A 23731-nucleotide genomic window follows, 5' to 3' on the forward strand; every position below is an offset into this window, starting at 1 on the left:
AGTGGTTTAAGTGTTTTGTTATTTTTCTCGTTTTTTTATTTCGGTGAAATCTTTTCAAAACCAACAAAGTTATTATGGTATGTCAATCGATGTGGACATGTGTCAATGGTGTTGTACAAGAGATATTTGAAAAAACCCCTAAGAAGTTTCCAGATATAAAAATTATGAACCGTTAAAAAAGGATATGAAATGAAATGTGTTTAACAAAGTGAAGAAAATCCAATAAGAGAATCAAATAAAAACAATTTTCAATATTTGAAATAAAAAGAGAGCTTCCTATATACAAAATATGATTTTTACCCATTCCCCTTGCCCAAGAACCCATGCTGTTATATAATATTTATCTTAACCCTCTATCAGTTGATCGATGAAACCTAGCATCGTTGGGGAATCAATTAATTAATTTAAACCAAACCTATCACACATCATTCATGGCTGAAGTAGAACACCTGCGCAAAATCGGACAAACATATCATCTTTGGAAGCAACATTTACTTCAAATCGGATAATAATTTACATAAAAGCCATAACTAAACCTAAATCGATTAAAATCCAACTTGACACACGTTATTCTACACTCAATACGGTCTCCTGTATCAAATTTCATGTCGATCCGACAAATCTAACCTATTTTGGCAGGCCTCTTCGTGAAATCGGACAAATAACATGTGGAGGCTATAGTAAAATAGCCTGTGTCAAATTTCATGTCGATCCGATATACGTAGCTTATTTTGATTGAGCACTCTCATGATATCTGAATCCCTTCAGCTCATCTATAAAGACTACTTTTCGATCGTCTGCAACGACTATTCTCGGCTCGTATATAAAGACTCCCTTCCAATCGTATATAAAACCTTCCATCCGCTTGTTTATAAGGATTCCCATCAGCTCGTCTATAAGGCTTTTTTCGGCTCGTCTATAAAGACTCCTTTCCGATCGACTATAAAGCCTATCTTCCTTTCGTCTATAAATACACCCATCCGCTTATCTATAAAGACTCCCATCCGCTCGTCAATAAAGACTCTTTTTGGGTCGTCTATAAAGTTCCCCTTCCATCGTATATAAAGCCTTCCTTCGGTCCGTTAATAAAGACTCCTTTCCGATCGCCTATAAAGCTTCTCTTCCTTTCGTTTATAAAGACTCCCATCCTCCTGTCTATAAAGATTCCAATTCGCTCGTCTATAAAGACATTTATCTGCTTGTCTATAAATGCCCACATGTGATCTTCTATGAAGACTTCCTTCAGGTCATCACTAAAGACTCCCCTTTGTTTATGAAAACTTCCTTCAGTCCAAAAAATATATCACTCCCAACAGATAGTTTAACTTTCCAATTTTTTTTTTACTTAACCTCAATTACCTCTTTCACAGACTTCCTACACCGACAAAGGACCCAAACCCGAATTTGGTAAATTCCTATCCTTCGATCATTTAACCTTCTATGTGGGTAATGCCAAACAGGCCGCCAGCTATTATACCACCCGTATGGGTTTCACTCCTCTCGGCTATCAGGGTTTGGAAACTGGCAGTCGTCGTTATGCCAAACACGCGGTGAAACAAAATAAAATTGTTTTTGTTTTTGTATCATCGTATGAGACGGATGATGAAGAACATGGTCTGCATTTGATGCGTCATGGTGATGGTGTTAAGGATGTTGCTTTCGAAGTTGAAGATATTGAGGCAATTTTCAATTTGGCCAAGGAGCGGGGAGCTGAGGTGGTGCGTGAGCTGTGGGAAGAATCAGATGAATTTGGTACAGTGAAGTTTGCCACAATTAAGACGGTAAGTTGGATGATGATGACATAGAAAAAAAATGGAGGACTTTTTTATAAATCTATGGGTTTTTCTTGTTGTGTTTTTAGTACGGTGACACTACCCACACCTTTGTTGATCGCCGCAACTATAAAGGTGTCTTCCTGCCCGGCTTTAAAGCTCCCGCCGAAGATCCTTTGCTGAAACTGTTACCCCCAGCCAAATTGGATTTCATCGATCACGTTGTCGGCAATCAACCCGATTTGGAAATGGAACCTGTTGCCGCCTGGTATGAACGTGTCTTGCAATTCCATCGTTTCTGGTCGGTAGATGATTCACAAATCCACACTGAATATTCCGCCTTGCGTTCCATTGTCATGGCCAATTATGAGGAGACAGTGAAAATGCCCATTAACGAACCGGCCAAGGGTAAAAAGAAATCTCAAATTCAAGAATATGTTGAATATTATGGTGGAGCTGGGGTCCAACACATTGCCCTGAATACCAGTGATATTATTTCGGCTATACAAAATTTGCGTGCCCGTGGCATGGAATTCTTGACCATCCCCTCATCGTATTATGACATTTTAACTGAAAATTTGAAACACAGCCGTACGAAGATCAAGGAAGATATGGAGGTGTTGAAGAAATTGAATATTCTCATCGATTACGATGAAAATGGTTATTTGTTGCAAATCTTCACCAAGAATATGCAAGATCGTCCCACGTTGTTCTTGGAGGTTATCCAGCGTCATAATCATAATGTAAGTGGCTTCTTATTTAACGTCTGCTCCCGATAATTTAAAACTCAAAGAATTGATAATTTCAAAATCTCCGGAGTAAATCAAAATAAAATCAATTTATAGATTCATAGAGATCGGAAAAGTCCGTAAACAATCAAGAGTTCAAATAATTGAGTTCCAAAATAATCGGGAGTGAACTTTAATCTTAAAATCTGACGAAGTTCTTCTAACTAATTCTGTTTTTTCTTTATTTGCAGGGTTTTGGTGCCGGCAATTTCAAATCCCTCTTTACCGCCATTGAAATTGAACAGGAGAGACGTGGCAATTTGTAAATTGTTTCTTCTTCTCCATTTTATGTGTAGTGTTTTCTTTTAATTTTAATTTGTAGTTTAGAAAAAAAAATATTGAATAACAAAAATATAAATTACATTACAACAACAATGTTGAATTAAATACAATACGGTTTCCAGGGTTTATTAGAATGGAGAGCAAATCCGTTTTAGCCCCGGGACGAAATTATATATGAACGCTATAGCTAAATCTGAACCGATTAAAACCAAAGTTGCAACACTTTATTCTAGACATAGTTCAACCCTCTGTATAAAATGTCATGTCAATCGAAATTATATATGAAAGCTATAGCTAAAACGGAACCGATTAGAAGCTCGTTTATAAAGACTCCCGACAGCTCGTCATGAAGCCTGCCTTCGGCTAACCCATAATCACTTCCCTTTAATCGTTCTTTCAGTCCAAAGAAAACTCACCCTCCCAAATAACAACAATGTGAACATTCAACAAATACTTTTATATATAAAATTTATTTAATAATATAATCGTTGGAAAACAAATGCACAAATAATTACTGTATCTTATCACATATCATAGTGCGGACTCAGTGTCCCTTCTTATCCTTAAAACGTGTATCGATTAATATTTCGTTTCTGGGATCGTTTTCATCGAATGACAGAATAAAAGGATTCCAGAAATTTTCGGGGGTATTTTGACGCATAAAATCTTGACGATTATGAAATTTACATTTTTGTAAATGCATTTCGATTTCACGATCACTTAATGTATTTGGCAAAAGACGTAAAAGCTGGGAATAACAAAAACAAATACAACATTTCATTAAAAATTAAAATATGAAAAAAATAACTTACCTTTTCACATTCTTCACAGTCTATATTAAATCTCTCCTTTAGGCTTAATTTTTTATTATGCATTACATTTTTCTCCAAGGGTTCCCGTTTGACAATAATGGGTTTGGGCATGGCATCCTCCTCTTCTTCTTCGTATTCCTCCTCATCATCGTCATTAGCCAGTAGGGGATTTTGGCATATTGGTTTTTTCGAAGAAGAATAGGAAGAACTGCAAGCCTTTAAATCATTTTCCAATACAGTTTTCATTTTAGTTTCCATTAAATTTTGAGATTCTTTTTCCTTTTTTATCAAAGCAGCGGGTTTGATGAAGTTGTGTTTTTTCTCTTCTTTGGATTTTAGGGGTTGTTGTTTGACCTCCTGTCTTAGCTGTTTTTCAATGCTACAAAAATAGAAAATAAAATTTATTTTCAATACAACTTTAAATATTAAATTACCTTTTACTTTCATATCTCTTGAGATTTTCCAAATATTCTGTTTCTTGTTTTTGTACATCTGCCAGCAGATCCATGGTATTAATATCACTAAACTCATTACTCGTATCATCCAGAAAGATAATATCTTGTGTGGCTGGGGTCAGTATAACCACACTGGAACTATCAGCCGATTTGCCACTTATCATCATTGTTGTTTGATCATCATCGTTATGAGGTGGCATTATATCAATGGTATTGTCATGGAATTCCAATTGTTTTCCTTTCAATTTGTTTTGTGAGGATGACGCAGCCGTTGAGGATGTAGTGGTTGGTTCCTCAGTTTTTTTACTTGGAGAAAAATCGAAAATGATATTTTCAATTGGCATACTATCAAGTGTTTCATTAGGTTTCGAATTCTTGTTGTTGTTTTTGTCTTCGTCCTCCAGTTTTATATCGAGTTTTTTGCTGCTGTTGTTGCTGTGTGTCGGACTGGATGTGTTGTGTGAACTTTGATTTTGTTGGCTTCTGTAATCTTGGCAAAATTGGAGATTAGTTTTAAATTCTTGGAAAAATGTGTTTTGTTTGGAAATTACCTATGAGCCCATGACTTGCCGGCACGAGATGATTTTGTGGCAATCGGACTGGCATCAATAACATCATCACAGACATCTGACTGAAAAGAGGGGATAAAATAAAAAGAAAATTAAATTTGGCTATGGGAAATAATTCTGCCCGCCTTCAGCTCCCTTCAGCTCGTCTATAAAGATTCCCTCCTAATCATTTATAAAAACTCTCTTCAATTCGCCTAAAAGGCTTCCCTTCTGCTCGCCTAAAAAAGGTCCCTTCAACACTTCTAAAAATGCACTCTTCAGCTCGCCTAAAAAGCCTATAAAGGGTGTCTTCAGTTCGTCTTTAAAGATTCCCTTTCGCTCGTCTCTAAATGCTCATTTCAGCTCCCTCTCGTCTTTTTAATACACTATTCGTCTCGTCTATAAAAATTCCTTTTCCCTCCCTTAGCAATCTGCTTGACTCTAAAGACTGCCTTCCGCACATCTATAAATACTACATTTTTATTTGATTTAAAAAAAAATCCATTCTTACCTCTATCACACTGGAATCCTTGGAGGTATTAAACGGCAGCACAGTTTGTCGCACCTTACTGGGATTTGTTTTCTTCAATGACAAATTGAATCGTTTATCCGGTTTGCGATTAATACCAACTTTACTATCTGCCACCTTAGCGGCAGATGGCACCATACTTGCTGATGGCTTTAGGAATGCCATTGCCCAAGATTTATTGGCCTGATTTGATTGTTGCTCCAATTTTGGCTGGAATTCTGATTTGGATTTTTCCAAAACCGATGCAGCATTCATTTGCCTTTCATTTTTCATATTTTCTTTTTGTCGATTACGACGTGACACCAGTTTAGCTCTGGGGCTGGTTATTATTTCCGATGATGTTTGCATTGGTTCGGGTGGCTTAGCTGGACTAATTACTGATGTTTCAAATAATTGTTCACTATTCAATGCCATATTGAGATTGGAGACACTATTAAGCGAATCACCGCCACCATCATCATCGGTTAGACTGATATCGGTTAAGGCAAGACTGTTGTCACTGGCATTGCATCTCCCACTCCCTTGTTGTTCCTCAAGTTCTGATTTATCATGTTTATATTTTTTGTGTGGTTGCTGTTGTTGTTGCAAAAACTCTAAGGCTTTATTCAGTTTTTCATTGCGTTCCTTGAAACTTTGTAGTTCAGCATCGCGGCTACTTAGGGCAGTTTTATAAACTGAAAAGTATATACAATTATAATTACATATTATTGCTGTTGTAATCATTATTTTTGTTTATATATGCCGCGCATAATTATACATACACATATAATGTTGTTTAATAACTTCCAAAGCATCAATGAAGCAATCCGTCGCTGTGCTTTTCTTACAAGCCGAACAAACCATTTTGAAAGGATTTTTATTATAAAATGGTCATGTACTTATTTGTTTAATACAATAATTAATACAATTTCAATCACAGTTGTTGTGTGTGGTGTAAATCAAAATCAATCAAAACTTCTTTTACAAGCCGTACTTAAGCCAAACACTTTAGCCTACAAAATTTAAAAACGTTCCACACGTCATGAATAGGGGTAAACAGAAGAGAATGAATAGAATGAAAGAAAAAACATGTTGAACATACAATTTTTGAATATATATTTATTTATTTATTAATTGCAATCCATAAATTCGTGTGCGAAATTTTTCGCGCCGTACTTAAGCCAAAAGAGCCTACCGAATTTAAAAACGTTCCACATGCTATATATTGGTCTTTTTCCGACAGCAAGAATCTATTACTTTTTACCATAATAACAATTTTTCATTATGATATTAAAAAAAATAGTTAAATTTGAAATTGAAAATTTAATTTGAATCTTGCAGTACGGGAACAGATCCTATGGGAACAAATTGGAGAGAACGACAAATAAATTAAAAATTTGTACATTCCTGCAGATTCTGAAACAGTCCGATAACCTAAGACTACGTTTAGATTTACGAAATCCACTCGATCTCAAATGGCAATTCTATAGCGTATAAGTCAAATATAATCCACTGGATTTGTGAACTGATATCGAGTGGATTTAGTAGTCTAAAAACGAGAGAGAGAGTTCCTCCCAGATGATCTAGAGTTGGTAAAGATATTGCACTTATAAATATTGACAATTTTGACCATTTGTGGGAGAAGTTCCAAATGGAGTGAACCAATGGGTCCCATCTTCGAACTAAATCTAGACTTCCCAAAGATAATGGGTTGTGAAAAGTTTGATTCATATCCTAGAATCCATTCCCCAGATATTGGATTTACAAATATTGAAATTTTTAACCATTTGTGGGGGAGGTACCAGAAGGAGTAGATCAATCAATACACTTTGATACGGTGAAAATGTGCCTAATCGAAATATTGGTTTTAGACCCCATGGTCAAAATTGTGTTAAAAATTAATTTTATAAAACGGCTTATACATTAGAAAATTTTACCGGGTTAACCTACTTTATGAGGATTTATTTGAAATATATGCAAAGGAATTGACAATTGAAACCCACTGGGTTAACGAAATCCGGTTAAATGTAAACGTACTATAATATTATGCGTACAGACTATCCGATTTGAACCAAACTTTGCCCAATCTATTATCCTTACTAAGCCTAGATCAAGTCCAAAGATAGGCCCTTGGGGGGAAACACATAAGAGGCGTCGAAATATTGGTTTTAGACCCCATGGTCAAAATTGTGTTAAAAATTAATTTTATAAAACGGCTTATACATTAGAAAATTTTACCGGGTTAACCTACATTATGAGGATTTATTTGAAATATATGCAAAGGAATTGACAATTGAAACCCACTGGGTTAACGAAATCCGGTTAAATGTAAACGTACTATAATATTATGCGTACAGACTATCCGATTTGAACCAAACTTTGCCCAATCTATTATCCTTACTAAGCCTAGATCAAGTCCAAAGATAGGCCCTTGGGTGGAAACACATAAGAGGCGTGATGATTGGCATGTCACTTTGGTTCTTTTATTATAAAAAAAATAAAGGAAAACGGCATCCAAAATTATGTTGGACTCTAACTAACAGACCAAGTCTGAAACCTCGTATGTGTTTCTCCCTTTATTTGCATAACTATCTTCATTTTCTTTTTCAAATTATCCATTAATTGCCCAGCCCTGTAACAGCTTTTTTCCTTGAGTCGATTAGTCAACGTTTAAATCGATTAGCCAAAAGTCGACCTAAGAAAGCCTACTCTTAAACGGTGCAAAACGGAGTGTGTGGTTACTAACGGCGTCGCCGGCGAAAAAAATTGTTCCACTCCGTTGTCTGGCTGTGTGTGTTCTTATTACCTCAATGAAATAGTGGACATTTTAATTAAAAATTAGTAAATTATAAAATAAATTAATTAATAATTTTTAGAAAATAAATAAAAACGAAAATGTCCCAATTTCGTGAGACGGCCGATAAGGCTTTGAAAATGTTACGCACCCTGCCGCGCGTACAAATCGGTAATATACGTCCAAATCCACAATCAAAACAAAATGTAAGTGGGGCACATTGTGAGCCTCTATATTTTTATTATTATTTTTATATATAAAAATTGAATTATTAATTATCGGAATTGTGATTTCTTGTAGGACAAACGTGGCCGTGCACAGCATGGTGGTGACAAACATGGTGCCGGCAACAAAGGCTCGGGTCAACGACAAAATTTCATGCGTCTTGGTTATGAAACAGGCAATACCCCCTTCTATATGCGTTTCCCCTATGAACCCTATTACAAGGGACATCATTTGCGTCGCCAGTATCCACCAATTTCATTGCTCCAGCTGCAAGTAATGATCGATACCGATCGCATTGATGTATCGCAGCCAATTGATTTGAGCACTTTGTGCAATACCGGTTTGCTTAGCATTGATCCGGCGACCAAAGAATTTGGTTTCCAATTGACCGATGAGGGTGCCGACAAATTTAAGGCTAAAATAAATATTGAAGTACAACATGCCAAGGAATCGGTTATAGCGGCGATTGAACGTAATGGGGGTGTTATACGCACCGCCTACTACGATCCCAAAAGTTTGCATGCCCTTAAAAATCCCAAAAAATGGTTAGAAAAGGGGGTGCCCATACCGAAACGTATGTTGCCACCACAGGATGCAATTTCATATTATACATCGGCGGAAAATCGTGGTTATTTAGCAGATCCTGAAGAAATTAGCAAGCAACGTTTGGTATTGGCGCAAAAATATGGTTATGAATTGCCGAAAATCGAAGATGATCCACAATATGAAATGTTAACTAGCAGCAAGGATCCACGACAATTGTTTTATGGTTTGGAACCGGGTTGGGTGATTAACCTGAAGGATCAATGTATCATAAAATCGAAAGGTTATAAATCGAGTGTGTAAATAGTTAAGTTTAAAGAGAAAGAAAGAAATTTTGTTTTTTTTTAATTTTTTGGAATTAAATGTTAAACATTTATGTTGAAATGATGTTATTATACTTAAAAAACAAAAGTAGTTTCAATTTCACTTTTCATATATATAGGGTTATACAAATTTTTGTTGGAAATTAGTCAGTACATGGGATACTTAGTTTATATATGAGATGTAAAAAAAATATTAATTATTTTGCCACTTAAAATACTAAAAAAAATATCATGTTTAAGTTTGTCTTTTGTGTGTATGTGTGCATTCCTTCGAAGGCATTTTCATATGAAAACCTGCTGATCGGAAAGCTCCTCCATAAACGGTTTGACTATCACGCTTGTTATGAGGCAAAAGAATAAACCAAAAAATATGGAAATGGGTAAGGCCGGTAGGGCCTTACGCCATATAGCCAAGAGGACCAGAGTCAAGCACAGGCCCACCAATATGGCCACAAAACAGGCAATCGTTGTAGCCCAATCTCCATAGGATGAGGCCTTGCCCACCAATACCGAATAGAATATGAAATCTCCCAGGCCAAGTTTTATGCCACCTGCAAAAGGAAAAGAAAAAAATGAATTAAAAAATTAAAAAAATAGGTTTATAAATTCCACTTACGTTCCTCCTGGGCCTCTGTCATATTACTGCCCAAATGTGGCCTTTCCTCCTGGGCGGTAACTGTACGATAATTTGTTGAGCGATTGGCACTATCCGAGGTGCTGGCCTGTACCTCAATTTGGCGTCTGGCAACACGTTCATCCAGATTTGAGGACCATTCCTCGGTGAAACCGGCTGCCTCTGTTTTCAACCGAAAAAACAAATTTTGAATTAAAAAAATGGCCAACAAAAACGGTTTTAGAATGCGCGCTACCAGGAAAAATAAATACTTTGGGACAAAAGACACAACTACCTCTAAACCCTTAACCATCGATCTACCAAATAGATCCCCACCATACAACAAAAGCTAATCATTTTCACATTGAAAATTAAAAAAAATTATAAAAAATCAATAAATACCATTTCCGCGCATTTTAAATGTCACTAGAGGCATACCTTCAGCATTTGGATCAGCTGCGGTGTTACCTGTTTGCCTTGAAACAGATGTTGAACTGGTATTAGAGGTATGCGGTGAGTTGGGTGAATTGGAACCCGAGGAGTTATTGCGTTGCGGGCCTCCAGTGGTACCCATGAAGGTATACAGAATTGTAGCTAAAAAAAAAAAAAAAATAAAAACATATTATTTATATATGGCAAATAAATAGGGGTTTTACTCACAAGAATAAATTAAAGCCGGGAAAATTTGTTCATTTCTTTCCTGGGCTGTCTCGACCAGAATACGCAATGGGCCCTTTGGAGTTAACACAGCAATTAAATCTGGAAAAAAAGAAGAAGATTTTCAAATCAAGAATCGAAATCAGTAAAAAAAGGAAAAAAGTCGGATGGGACCCCTACACCTCATTGGGGAGCTATAATTAAATCTGAACCGATCTCAACCAAACATGGCAGATGTTTTTTGAGAATCAAATCGATAGACTATGCAAAATTATGTATCATTCGGAGAGAAGGAGGGTGTTTAAAACTTCATTTCCCAAGAATTCTTAAAATCGAACGTAATTTTACATGGTAGCAATATCTAAATTTTGACCGATTTAAATCAAACTTAGCACCCGATATTCTGATCTCAATTCATTATGCTATACAAAATTTCGTGTCAATCGGACAAGCGATAGGTTTCTGGTGTACTATTTTCTTGAAATCGGAAGAAATTTTATATGGGGGCTATATCTAAATTTGAACCGATTTAGATCAAATTGTATCCACATCCTTCATTTCTTTATACTATACAAAATTTCATAACAATCGAACCAACGATAGGCCTTTGTTGCCACAATTATCTAAAATCGGAAGAAGTTTTGAATGGGAGCTATATCTAAATCTGTGCATATTCTCACCAATTTCAATTCGTAATTGGGTCAAATGAATAAGCCTTGTCAAATTTTAGGACAATTGGATAATAAATGCCACTTAAAAATATGAAAAATCTGATCTGATTCCAAACATAACCTCAAAAGTAGCTATACGTTTATCTAGATTCTTTCTGCACTTCACATACAAAACTGTGGTGAATTGCTTTGCATTTCATTCTTACCCCATATTGAAATGGCCGCCAATACCGCCCATGCTGTCCATTCGGGTAAATATTTAATAAATACCAAAGCCATCAAAGCAGATACAAAAATTAAATATGCCTGCTGAAGTTTCAGGGGGCTCTGCCAGTGTATGGCAATCATGCCCATTACACCAAAATTCCATAAAATCAATAGAGTCGTTGGATAATCCATGGCCACATTGTAGGCTCGTAGTAGTTCCCTATAATTAATTAAAAATTTAATTTCATTCTTAAATAAATTTAAAGGGATTCACTTACTCCAAATACAAATAGCTAAAGATAAACAATAGCATAAATGAGGACAATATCAACCAGCCATGGATAATTCGATAACAACGTTTCTTATAGAGCACAATTAAGACAATGGTCATTACCACAACCACAGAGAGCAATATCAGTGAATTGGCCAAGGCATTCCATAGTTTTGTACCCTTGTCCTCGGATTGTTCATGAAATGGAGTATATAATCTAGAAAGAAAAATAGGATGGATTATGTTTTTAATAAAAGACTATCCCTCAAAATCGTTTAGGTGGGATCTGAAAGGCTTGGCTAGCCATGGGACCAACTTACAAATATGTATCCGTGTAGGTGTAAAATGTAATGGAATTTATTGTGGCCACTACCACAAGCATGCACAATGAAACGGGAGCAAATATCTTAATGACATGTTGGGCTCCATATTTTAAACCCTGTTCCTCTTCTTCCACAGTTGGTGGATGCGAACCCGATGGTCCGGGTATACCATCATTGGGGTTTTCATCGCCAGCATTACGATGGCCGCCACGACTTCTTATTTCCACACCGGGAACATCTAATATGGCCTGTACCAAAAATAAAATTAATTAAAATACATTTTTCAGATATAACTCCACTTACCGCATCCGTTTGATCTCTATTACTATCCGCTGTTGTACCATAATTATTTAATTGTTCCACCTTGCGTCGTTGCTGGCGCACATGACTGGCACCACCACTTATGGTATTATTGCAACTTATTTGAGGGGCACCGACGTGGCCATCCATCATAAGGGGTGTACTTTCGTCGGGCTCAACCTCTACACTATCACTACTCTGTGTAGGATCCGTTTTGTTATATTTTTTTTAATAATTTTTATCCACAAAGAAAATTTAATGAAGCAATGTTAGAAAAAACAAGATCAAACAAAATTATGATTGAGAGGGCACATCCAGAGTGGAGTTGTTTGCTGTTTTGTTTTTTATTAAGAAAATTAATATAATTTGTTGTTTTTAGTAAATGGTAATTAGAAAATAAAAGATAATAATTAATTATTGTTAAAACAATTACTTTTTTCTTTAGTTTTTAACGCGTAATGCACAATTTTCTTTTTATTGATAAATAACAATTCTCTATTGTTTGTGTGAATCAGCCAGCAGTGCCGCTCTTTATGACAATTACAATTACAATGACAGAGAGAGAGAGAGTAGAAGCATCAAAGTAATGCATGCATGTTAACGGAAATGTAATGTGGCAGACAAAGCCGTTGCTTTTAGAGGGAAATGAGGAAAAACACAAAGAAAGAAATAATAAATATTAATTATTTTTGTATTATTTATTAAATATTAATCTTATTTTTCCTTTTTATCTCATTTAAACCCGGCTAATGACCAGCAACTTCATGTTGCCTCTCTCTGTGTTGTTTTGCCACTTTGGCATGCGTTGTCATAAAAGGTGCCCTCTCTTTGTTACGTTATTTTACATCACTGTGTGTCAGTCGTATTTTTGTATTCGTGACGGTAGGTCTGTGTTTTTATTTATTTATTATTATTATTTCACCTGTAATATTTGTTGATTTTCTTCTATCTTTAAAACAACAACACGTAGGCAAAGTCAATTTTTTTCGTTATAGAAAAGTGATAGCATTATTAAAAGTGAAAAAAGAAGAATAATAAAATATTCTATCGCTGAAGAACATTCTGTGAATTTCTCTTTCGGAACTGTCACCGGAGAAAGAGTAATGTAAGAAAAACAATAATAATAACAACAAAGGAAAAAGGGAACTACTTTTTTGTCATTTCAAAAGCGTAGAAGATGTAATTATGGAATTAATAACATGAAAAAAGGATTGAATTGGATAAATCATGATTTATCATGGTATGCAATAGAAAAATTTGCATTTTATTGTTTTAATGTTATTTTTAATCGGCATTTCGTTAAGAATTTCCCAACTAACTCAACCAGTCCAAAATCCAAAAGGTTCAATGATGTTTGGCAGACCTCCCTGATGAAATTATGAAAATACAATGGAGAAAATCAGGATCGCTTAAGAATTTGTAAGGAATAATGAGTTATCACGGATATTACCATCAAATGGCCACCAAGTGATAGGGATGTTAACAAATTTAATTCAAAAAATTCAAAAAAGTCCAAAGTTAAGAACTTGAGCAAAGTACACGTCGGTTCTCTTGTGTGGTGGAACTGTCTGCGCCACAAATCGACATCCCGTAAATTAGATAAGGTACAAAGAGCCGCCTCGATTTTAGTTACAGGAGCCAGGAGGAGTAAGCCACAAGCAGCTCTGAACGCAATGCTGAATTTGAGGGCCAGAGGCCTCTGGAACGTAGCGCCCTAAGGCTGCCTGAACAAAACCTCTGGCGAAGTTGTACCTTTGGGCATGGTCGTATAACGCGCCAGTTATGACATTGGCGTAAAACTAAGCGACTATATATTACCTGTCCTAAGATTTCTACATCGTTATTCCTAGTAGAGACTGGACCCGAAGTAAACCTCTTCTGAAAGGTGTGGCCTTCTAAACAGATGGATCCAAGACGGAATAAGGTACAGGGCGGGCGTCTGCTGTGAAAGTCCAGGACTTAAGTTAACCTACAAGCTGGATTGGATTTCGAAGGCAGCGGAATTGATAAAAAGTCTGGATGCAAAGGTCGTTGAACCGGTGACTATATTCTTGGATAGTTAAGCGGCTCTTAAATCCATCAAATCCTGTTATATCAAATCTGAGGCCGTCCCCTTACTTACAGCTATCGGCTGTGTTGGGTACCAGGACACCGTGACATCTTGGGTAATGAAAAAGTAGACGAACTAGCTAGATGAGGATCTCAATCCACAGATCTAGCAATGTATGAGGCGTAATGAATTAAGTCTAGAATGATGTGTGTTAAGTTTCCTGAAAATTGGTTCAGATTTAGATTTAGCTCCCATATATATTTTACGTCCGATTTAATGTAAATGGTGCACCAAAGTCCCTATATATCTTTCGATTTGCCCGAAATTTGGCACAGCGTAATGAAGTAGGTCTAGAATGATATGTGTTAAGTTTCGTGAAATCGGTTTTTTTACAGCCTGTTTTTGTAAAATTCCAAACGAACGAATTCGAGTGACTTACGACCAAACCTTTATTTATGTTTATAAATGTTTTCTGATTCGAAACAAAAATAAATGACATATTTTTCAAAGCCAAGGAGTTTGGTCGTAAGTCACTCGAATTCGTTCGTTTGGAATTTTACAAAAACAGGCTGTTAATTATTAGAGAAGCATATACTTTTTTTAATAATTTTTGATTTATACCATTTGTTTTTTTTCCTTTCAGCTTCAAATTTGTTTAACAGCTTTTGTTAAGCTGCAAGCAGACAATGATTTTTAAGCATCTACTCGATGCATTTGCATAAGTAATAAAAATACCTACCACAAAGAAGAAGAAAAAAAATCCTCAATTCACCTAAAAATTCAAGCTATAGATATTTTTTTCAAAAAAATATTTATTTTAATTTAACTCTTGGTCAAGAAGGCAATTGAACAACAACAAAAAATGACTGTTATTGCTGGTGGTCATGGTGAACCAAATCCCAATGCCTCATGGCTGGGGGCACGAGGCATGTGGTTGGCCTATATATTAGGGGTTCTATCGGCTCATTTAATTCTACTTTCTATACCGTTTATATCCATACCATTGGCATGGACCATAACCAATTTATTGCACAATGCGGTAAGGAGAAGAAATATTTTTTATTTTTTAATTTTAAAATTTCATATTTGTTTTTTGTTTTTAGGCCCATTTATATTTCTTGCACATTATCAAGGGCGCCCCATGGTTCTCCATTGAAAATGATTCACGCGGCCGTTTAACCCATTGGGAACAAATCGATGATGGTGAACAGTTTACCACAACCCGGAAATTCCTAACAGCTATGCCAATTTTATTGTAAGTTTGTTTTTCAATTCAATTTTTTCCAAAAATGAAAATTAATTTTTCAATAAAAATTTTATTTTTGTGTGTTCCAGATTCCTTTTAACCTGTTTGTATACCCGCAATGATACCGATCATTTTATTGCCAATTTTATTTCATTGGTCATTGTGACATTGCCCAAACTACCACAATTCCATGGTGTGCGTTTATTCAATATTAATAAATATTAAAAATTCACATATATAAATTAATGATATAGTTTTTAGAAATAATTTTTTGAGATTTGTGTCACTGGTTAAAAATTTTGCAAAAAAAATTAGCAACCTTATTAAAAATAATGAATCTACTAGTTTGAAACTGTATTTGTAATAAAAAAAAACATATTATATATCCCAATTCAATTATCACGATTGTTGTTACAAGCTACCAGCTTGAAAAAAAAAATTAATTCATTATTTAATTATTTTGTTTGCTTTCTTTTATTATCTCCTCACCACGATTTTTTTTATAATTCTTTGTTTAGGTTTATCTTAACAAATAATTTTTGCTAACCGTAGGTGGATTTTTATTAGCAGCTGATAATAATCATGACGATAATAAAATGGACATAGAAACGTAAATTTTAAATTTTATATTTCAATTTCCATTTGAAGATCCTTCTTCTTCCCCTCTCAATGTTTAAATATTCATAGTTATATTTATTTAATAACTCAAAGTTATAAAATGTAAATATATATACATACACACACATATATATATGGTAAAATATAGAGGATTACAAAAAAGTGAAAAATATTGTGTTTTATTTTTATTGAAAAAAAATTGCCTTGTTTCTAAACTGCTTACTTATTTCATTTATAAATTAAACATTTTTTTTTTAAATTTTTATATTTCTATATATTTATTTTATTTTTTATACATACATATACATATATTTTCTATATATTCTTTCAATTGAGATTCCATTCCACTATTTGTTTTATCAATTTGCCTATTTTCTTTACTGATTACCAAATTTATAGACCACATCATGATAGTATTTCTCCCCCGGATTCAAAAAGATGCTTGGAAAATTCTCATGATTCATGGAGTCGGGATATTTTTGGGTTTCCAAACAAAATGCACCATGTTTAAAGTATTTTGCTCCGCCTTTACCCACCATTGCCGGGGCACCATTCTCAACATCGGGCAGATTATTTGATGTATAAAATTGTACTCCCGGTTGATTGGTATACATTTCCAACCAACGACCACTTTCTGGATGTTCAACGCGGGCAATACGTGTAACCTTATCACCATCTAGCTTGACACAATAGCAATTGTCATAACCCTTAATGGGTAATTGAGCAAATTGTGGTAGACGATCGGACATTTTCGTTGGCTGTCTCAAATCGTAAAGGGTATTTTCAACTTTGACAAATTTTCCCGTTGGTATTTGTTCCAGATCGGTGTCAACAATTTCATCGGCATTTATTTGTACAAGATGCTGACCGAGACCCTCTTTGCCTGAGTTATGGCCAGCTAGATTGAAATAAGCATGATTGGTGACATTGACACAGGTTGTTTTGTTGGTGGTTGCCTCCACCTGCATGCGATATTCATTGTTGTCATTGAGAGTGCAGGTTATGGTGCATGTCACCTCACCCGGATAACCCTCATGGCCATCTGGAGAGACATGCTTCAGTACCACACCATTTGCCAGTGTCTCAACCACATCCCAAATGACACTATCGAAGCCAATGAATCCGCCATGTAGCTGATATTTATCTTTGAAATTTTTGGTAACTTGAATTTCCTGGCCATTTAATTTGAAACGGCCATTTGCCACACGATTGGCCACCCGACCCATGGTGGCACCAATATATGCCGGCTGGGTATCCAAATAACCTTGTAAATTATCAAAACTCAATGACAATTCATCGGATTTCCCCGTCTTATCGGGTAGACGAACACTGGCAATGTTAACACCCAATGTTAGAACTTGGACCCGCATTTGATGGGCATTCTCTAGGGTAATGACCTTGACCGTTTTCGGTTGTTTTGACATTGGATCGGTCATTGAACCAAAATCTTCAATTTTAACCGTGACCATAGTGGAAATCTGCGGAAACAAATTATTATTATTAAATAGATTTAATAAAAAAGAGGAGTTCTGGAAACTTACTCTTCTCAAGAAATTAAATTTACCAAAGGAATTAAAAACGATTTGTTTAAATATTAAGGAAGCTAAAGAAATAAAATTAAAAAAATAATAATTAAAAAAATATATATTTATTTAAATTTAATATCCAAAAAAAAAATACAAAATTATTTTATTCTTATTGCATAAAACAATTTTATTTTGTTATTACCTATTTTCTTTAAGCGTTTCGTGCTACACTTTTCCGACTTTCTCAGCTGGCTACTAGCTTATAATTAAAACAATCAACGATATTTATATTGCATTTGCTGTTCGTTCTTTCTTTAATCTGTTGTGGTATTTGTTTCTCAATTGCAATTTACTTTAAATTCCTTATCCTCGCCCCCCGCGGGATGGATGTACTCTTCAATGTAAGTGCATTTCAATTATCTAGCAGTGCCTTATCAGTTTGTGTAATAAAGTTTCATTACAAGCATTTGTTTATATGATATGTATATGTATATATATATATCAATTTCTTTATATATATATATATATATATCATCCGAATAAAGATGACCACAACAATGTGCAAACTATCAGGTGTGGTCAAATGAAATTATGCATAGCATGTTTTGAAAACTAAAACAATAAAATTGAAATTTAATTAAATTGAGTGTTTGTTTGATAAAAAAATAGATAGTGTACCGGAGCCCTTAACTTAAAAAAGATAAGAAAATCACAAAGAAATTTAATTAAAATATACTAATAAATATTAAAAATGATAAATTACAAATGATTTTCTATTCAAATCTTTTAAACTTCGATGAACTAATTTAAAGATAAAAGAACAACTAAACTAATAATAAAGTCATTTTTTATTATTTTTATTAATTATTTTATTTAATGTATAGGTTTTTATTTTTAATATTTTTAATTAAATACTATTTTTATTAACGGCAGCTGTTTTAAGTGTAATCGCTAAATACATAGCAACAATATCGATAATGACACTTTCCATTCGTTATATCGTTGGTTCATAAATCAACCTATAGATCCCTATCTCTATATGATTATTATGCTACATTTACATTGAAGGGGTTTTATAGAGTGAAGGCCAATCAGTTTAAATGCAAAATCATATGATTTTTGTTTATAAAACAAATTTTTAAACAAAATTCGATTCAAAATACTGTATTTAAAAGTATATAAAAAAATTTAATTATTAAAATTAAAAAAAAAATACTTTCATAAAAACCGAATATTTTAATTGTCATAAAAGGCGTGATGAAAAAGCATAGGATTAAGTTATGGCGCTTTTAAAGCGAATTTACATATAAAATCGAATCATGATTAAGGGCTGAATCAGTGCGGCATTTCCTCTCCCAGGAGACAATGGCTTCTTGCTCTTCTTCCCATTCCGACCACTGGTGAATCTACTCAAAACTTTAGCACCAACCGCTTCGCCTTTGTTGCTAGGCGTAAAATCGGGCTTTGAGACAGAGCCCTGCACACGTTGATCATCTTTATGGATGACAGTTTGTGTCTGGATGTTTTCAGTAGCCTTTTCCTTTGCCTTTTGACTCGGGTTAGGTTTCGCACCCTTGTCAGAGACAGTGGGCGTCGCCGATTCCACTACTTCACTCGATTCAGAGGTCTCCTTGGAAATTTTTAATCAAGAAATTAGATTCGGAATGGAGATCCCACCATCTGTAGCTCACGATGGAGATCGTGCGGATAAATTCTTTCGAACTTCCTTACGAATCTCATCTTGCCCTTGATGAGGTGAACCTGCCTTTCGAATGCAAATTCACGTCTCGCCCCACGACGCTTGATCTCGACGACACGTGGCTTGTGATCTCACCAACGATTGCCAACGATAAGTATACGTAACAGGTTGTTGTGTTTGACAATTTTCAGCACCTTATTAAAAACGCAAAAAATAAAGAAGGGTTATTATTTCTTCTTGCAATCGGGTAGGGAATACCATGACAATTTTGGTACAATGCGGAAAAATGCCGTAAAAAATGGTTTTCATTTGATTTGATAGAACTGGTCACATTGGCAATAAATTGTAGACTACAAAATCCACTCAATTTGAAATGTCAATTTCATAGTGCATACGCCAAGTTTAATACGTTATGAAATATGGGAATTTGAGATCGAATGGGTATCGTAGAAGGGTAATTTTTAGGATAAATTCCTCATTTTACAAATCAAGTAGATTTAGATGGCATAGTTTTTATTTTTAATGATTTCCGATTTTGGACACGTCTTCCAAAAAACGGAACTCTCCTAATTTGGAGATTTTTCACGTTTTACATCCAAAATAGAACTTTCTTCTTCATTTAAATGAATTGATGTCACTTTTCAATCATTTTAATCCCATAAGTCACTTAACGACCTATAACTCCCTATTTGATTGATAATGACATGCCAAAAGTCGTACCTATTTGTATAGATTTTTCCCATCTCTGTTTGTTAATTAAAAAATAAAACACAAAAGAAAAAGAAAAAAAACGAAAAGTACCAGAAGAAAAGTAACAAGTTTTAATTGTGATTACAAAAGTTTACGTCAAAGCAAGAAAAAATAATAAGCAACAACAACACAATATAAACCCACATATACAACAACAAAAAACAAAAGCCGTTTTGTTTTATCTGGCCACCAGTAAACAAAAAAATCGTTCAAAGTGTTGAATTTACCGCAATTTTTTGCTAACGCTGAGTCGTCGACGACTAGTACAAGAGCAGCTACCAGCAAAATGACGGTAGGTTGGGGTTTCTTTTCTTTGGATTGATAAACAAATAATGGATATTACATACATATCTATATATCTTTTCATAATTATTTCTCTTTTTTTTTTTTGGTCTAGGTCCATGAATTTAAAGTTGAAATGACCTGCTCCGGTTGTTCGGGTGCTGTGGAAAGGGTATTGGGCAAATTGGGTGGTAAGTATATATATGTGTATATATATGCAAACAATTTGTAATGTAGGTATATAATAAGTGATGCATTAAAGGTTAGGTGTGCTTGTTGCGAGAGGACCCAAACAAAATACGTCATAATATTGGAAAATGAAAGTGTTTCTGGGGTTTCTTTTGGAAATGAATGGGAGATAAAAAGGAAATTTCACTGATTTTATAAACTTTTTTATAAGAAAAAATAGCACCAATGAATGTCTAGTGCAATGTATGGTACCCTAAAATGCGAAAAATCTATATACCCCACATAATGGTACCCCAACAGATTTCAGTTTTTCGACCATTTTTGAACTAAATTATGTGTAATACATTTCCATGTTGTTGGAAAGTCGTCCTACCCAAAATAATCAAAATAGACCCAACTTTAAATATAGCCCTTATTAGTGGAAAACGTAATTTTGGGCATTTTTATGGATTTTGAATAGGTTTTTAAACGAATTTGTTGAAATTTGGATTCTAATGGATAATGATATTTTTGTAGAAATTATGTAGAAAATCTCCCTACGAAAAATAATAAATATGGGTCCAATTTTCGATATAGCCCCCATATAGCCTACGCACAAACTTTCGGATTTTGGACAAGTTTTTCAACCGAGTCGGCTCATTTTATATTTTGGAGGCTTGTAGTGTAGATAACCGAGTCGGCTGTCATTTTATGTTTTGGAAGCTTCTAGAGTAGATAAACTCCTTACAAAAAGTTATGTTTATCGGTGCAACTTTAGGTTAATTCCTCTTATAAGGGTACTCCCAAATTTTCGATTTTTTTAGGATTTTGGGACACATTTTCGAAGCGAATTAGCTGCAATTTGATATTCTGGGTTCTCAGAGTAGAAAATCACCTTACCATAAGTAATCCATATTGGTCCACCTTTAATTATAGCCAGCCTCCATAACCTCAGCTCGAAATTTTGGACAAAATTTCCAACAGAATCGTCTGTAATTTGATATTTAGGGTTCTCACTACGTAGAAAACCACCATATCAAAAATCATCTACATCGATTTACTTTTAAATATGGGCCCCCATTAGAATATAACCTTAGAATTTGTTTTTTAAAGGATTTTGGCCATCTTTTTCAACCGAACTGGCTGAGATTTCATATTTTGGATTCTATTTGAGCTGTATATCTCCTTACGAAAAATAATCAATATGGGTCCACCTTTAGATGTAGCCCCCATATAACGCCAGATCGGATTACTAAAACATTTTCGAAACGAATCAGCTTTAATTTAATATTCTAGGGTAGAAAATCTCGTTATGAAAAATAATCAATATTGATCCACATTTAGAGGTAGCCCCCATATAACGTCAGCCCAAAATACCGGATTTCGGCGACATTTTCGAAGCGAATCGGCTGCAATTTGATATTATGGGTTCTCCTAGGATAGAAAATCTCCTTACAAAAAATAATCAATATGGGTCCACCTTTAGGTGTAGCCCCCATATAACGTCAGACCAAAATTCCAGATTTCGGACACATTTTCGAACCGAATCGGCTGTAATTTGATGTTATGGGTTCTCATTAGAAAGAAAATCTTCTTGCCAAAAATCATCTACATCTGTCCATATTTGAATATAGCCCCCTTTGTAAGTGTAACCTCAAAATTCGGATTTTTAAGAATCGGTGACTCGTTTTCAAACCGAACTTGGCTGTAGTTTGATATTATGGGTTCTGATTAGGTTGATAAGCTTCCTACCAAAAATAATGAATATTGGCCCAGCTTTTGTTATAGCCCCAGTTCGGCCTGTTCGAACTTAACACCTATTTTTTACTTCTTTTAAAATGTTGTCAAGCGGTCATTGAACGAACGCGTTTTTATTCCTATTTTTACACAATTTCTTATCAGGCATAATACTAACTTACTCTACTTTTTTGTATTATCAGAATTTTTTTCACTACAACCTACCTAGCAGCTACCTTATCTTATCATAAATCGGTAATCATATGTTCTTATTTTTTTTTTTTTTTGCCAGACAAAGTGGAAAAAGTTAGCATTGATTTGGATGATAAAACGGTTCTCGTTACATCCAATATGTCCGGTGAGGAACTTTTGGAAGTTATCAAGAAGACCGGCAAGCCGGCCCAATATGTGGGGGTGAAAGAATGAAACGAAATGTTTTGTCGTTTTCGACGTATAGCTAAATTAAAATTAGAGGTGTGAAGAAGAAGAAGAATTGCAAATGAAGACGACAACAACAACAATGCGAAAAGTAACGAAACAAGCTGCAGCTGGAATGTGGAACAACAACAACAATACAAGCAATTTACTTTATTTATCTATAGTTTTTATTTTGTTTTTTAATTTACCATGTCTTAGAAACGGTTTATGAAGAACAAAAAACAATACACCTCGGGAATACAAATGCATTTTTCATGCCAATTAACGAAGAAAAAATATTAAAACATCACATTCGTGTTACATACAAATTTATTGCAATTAAATTGAAAATTAATTAATACAAAATATAATTATCAACATTCGTTTCAGGTAGTGTTTAATTTTTTCTTGCCTTTCCAAAACAGTAGAAAAAAAAATAATATTTAGTAAACAAAACAATTTTCAAATTTTCATGCCAAAATTTGTATGGTCTTAAATCTTATGAATATATATACATAAAAATTATTATATTTAAATATCAATAAATTATACAATTTAATAAAAAAAAAAAACAAAATCTATATACATCTATAGTATATATACACATAAACAAATATTAAATATATATATTTACTAAACAAATTCTTCAATGTTACAAAAATTAAAAAAAAAAATAATACCAAGTAATTATTAAAAACGGAAACAAAAATGATGCTTTCCAAAAAAAAAAAAAAAAAAAAAAAAAAATGCTCTCAAAATATAAAATATTCAAATTTTATTCAATTCTTTGTCAAATTAGTATCAAATACAAATTTTTGTGAATTTAATTCAACTTAAAGAAAAAATATTGTTTTTTTATTTAATAGCTTTTCAGGGTATTTTTTTCTCATTTCCCCAATAGACATTGTTCCAAATGTTGGACTCGCTGTTCTAAGTTTTTCAAGGTTTGTAATATTTTTGCCATGTCCTCTTGCAATTCTCTTAGGGGATCCAGATCATAAACAGGGTAACATGCCATATCATTTAACTAATGGAAAAAATGAATAGAAATGTATTTCATTTTGAGTTCTCATTGGATAGAAAATTTCCCCAACCAAAAATTGTATCCATCTCGGTCCACCTTAATGTAAAAATATCTTCCTATTT

The 23731-nt window shown here is 34.3% G+C and overlaps 7 protein-coding genes across 7 annotated transcripts; 4 read left to right on the forward strand and 3 right to left on the reverse strand.

Annotated features, from left to right (window-relative positions):
- The first annotated feature begins 1364 nt into the window (after positions 1–1364).
- LOC133337502 (4-hydroxyphenylpyruvate dioxygenase-like) lies at positions 1365–2848 on the forward strand. Its single transcript, XM_061545722.1, has 3 exons — positions 1365–1781; positions 1862–2515; positions 2752–2848. The coding sequence occupies exons 1-3, from the start codon at positions 1485–1487 to the stop codon at positions 2824–2826; spliced, it is 1026 nt and encodes a 341-aa protein (XP_061401706.1). The 5' UTR covers positions 1365–1484; the 3' UTR covers positions 2827–2848.
- Positions 2849–3386: 538 nt separating this feature from the next.
- On the reverse strand, positions 3387–4672 carry LOC133337512 (general transcriptional corepressor trfA). Its single transcript, XM_061545731.1, has 4 exons — positions 4669–4672; positions 4089–4599; positions 3655–4033; positions 3387–3590 (listed from the first exon to the last, which is right to left on the reverse strand). The coding sequence occupies exons 1-4, from the start codon at positions 4670–4672 to the stop codon at positions 3387–3389; spliced, it is 1098 nt and encodes a 365-aa protein (XP_061401715.1).
- A 3375-nt stretch (positions 4673–8047) lies between these two features.
- On the forward strand, positions 8048–9030 carry LOC133337513 (large ribosomal subunit protein uL15m). The gene is made up of 2 exons (XM_061545732.1): positions 8048–8165; positions 8260–9030. Exons 1-2 carry the CDS (start codon positions 8061–8063, stop codon positions 9028–9030), a joined length of 876 nt encoding a protein of 291 aa, XP_061401716.1. The 5' UTR covers positions 8048–8060.
- A 302-nt stretch (positions 9031–9332) lies between these two features.
- On the reverse strand, positions 9333–12317 carry LOC133337505 (presenilin homolog). Its single transcript, XM_061545726.1, has 8 exons — positions 12096–12317; positions 11790–12040; positions 11477–11686; positions 11198–11418; positions 10324–10422; positions 10066–10257; positions 9667–9846; positions 9333–9601 (listed from the first exon to the last, which is right to left on the reverse strand). Exons 1-8 carry the CDS (start codon positions 12243–12245, stop codon positions 9333–9335), a joined length of 1572 nt encoding a protein of 523 aa, XP_061401710.1. The 5' UTR covers positions 12246–12317.
- Positions 12318–14998: 2681 nt separating this feature from the next.
- On the forward strand, positions 14999–15613 carry LOC133337508 (ORM1-like protein). Its single transcript, XM_061545728.1, has 3 exons — positions 14999–15181; positions 15246–15397; positions 15478–15613. The coding sequence occupies exons 1-3, from the start codon at positions 15005–15007 to the stop codon at positions 15611–15613; spliced, it is 465 nt and encodes a 154-aa protein (XP_061401712.1). The 5' UTR covers positions 14999–15004.
- Positions 15614–16365: 752 nt separating this feature from the next.
- On the reverse strand, positions 16366–17480 carry LOC133337504 (galactose mutarotase-like). Its single transcript, XM_061545725.1, has one exon. The coding sequence runs from the start codon at positions 17473–17475 to the stop codon at positions 16384–16386; it is 1092 nt and encodes a 363-aa protein (XP_061401709.1). The 5' UTR covers positions 17476–17480; the 3' UTR covers positions 16366–16383.
- Positions 17481–20166: 2686 nt separating this feature from the next.
- On the forward strand, positions 20167–22661 carry LOC133337509 (copper transport protein ATOX1). Its single transcript, XM_061545729.1, has 3 exons — positions 20167–20273; positions 20379–20454; positions 22461–22661. The coding sequence occupies exons 1-3, from the start codon at positions 20268–20270 to the stop codon at positions 22592–22594; spliced, it is 216 nt and encodes a 71-aa protein (XP_061401713.1). The 5' UTR covers positions 20167–20267; the 3' UTR covers positions 22595–22661.
- The last annotated feature ends 1070 nt before the right edge of the window (positions 22662–23731 follow it).

Source organism: Musca vetustissima, unplaced genomic scaffold (genome assembly GCF_032173495.1).
Source record: "Musca vetustissima isolate MV318-11 ecotype Yass unplaced genomic scaffold, APGP_CSIRO_Mvet_v1 utg3750, whole genome shotgun sequence".
In the NCBI taxonomy this organism is placed as follows: Eukaryota; Metazoa; Arthropoda; class Insecta; order Diptera; family Muscidae; genus Musca; species Musca vetustissima.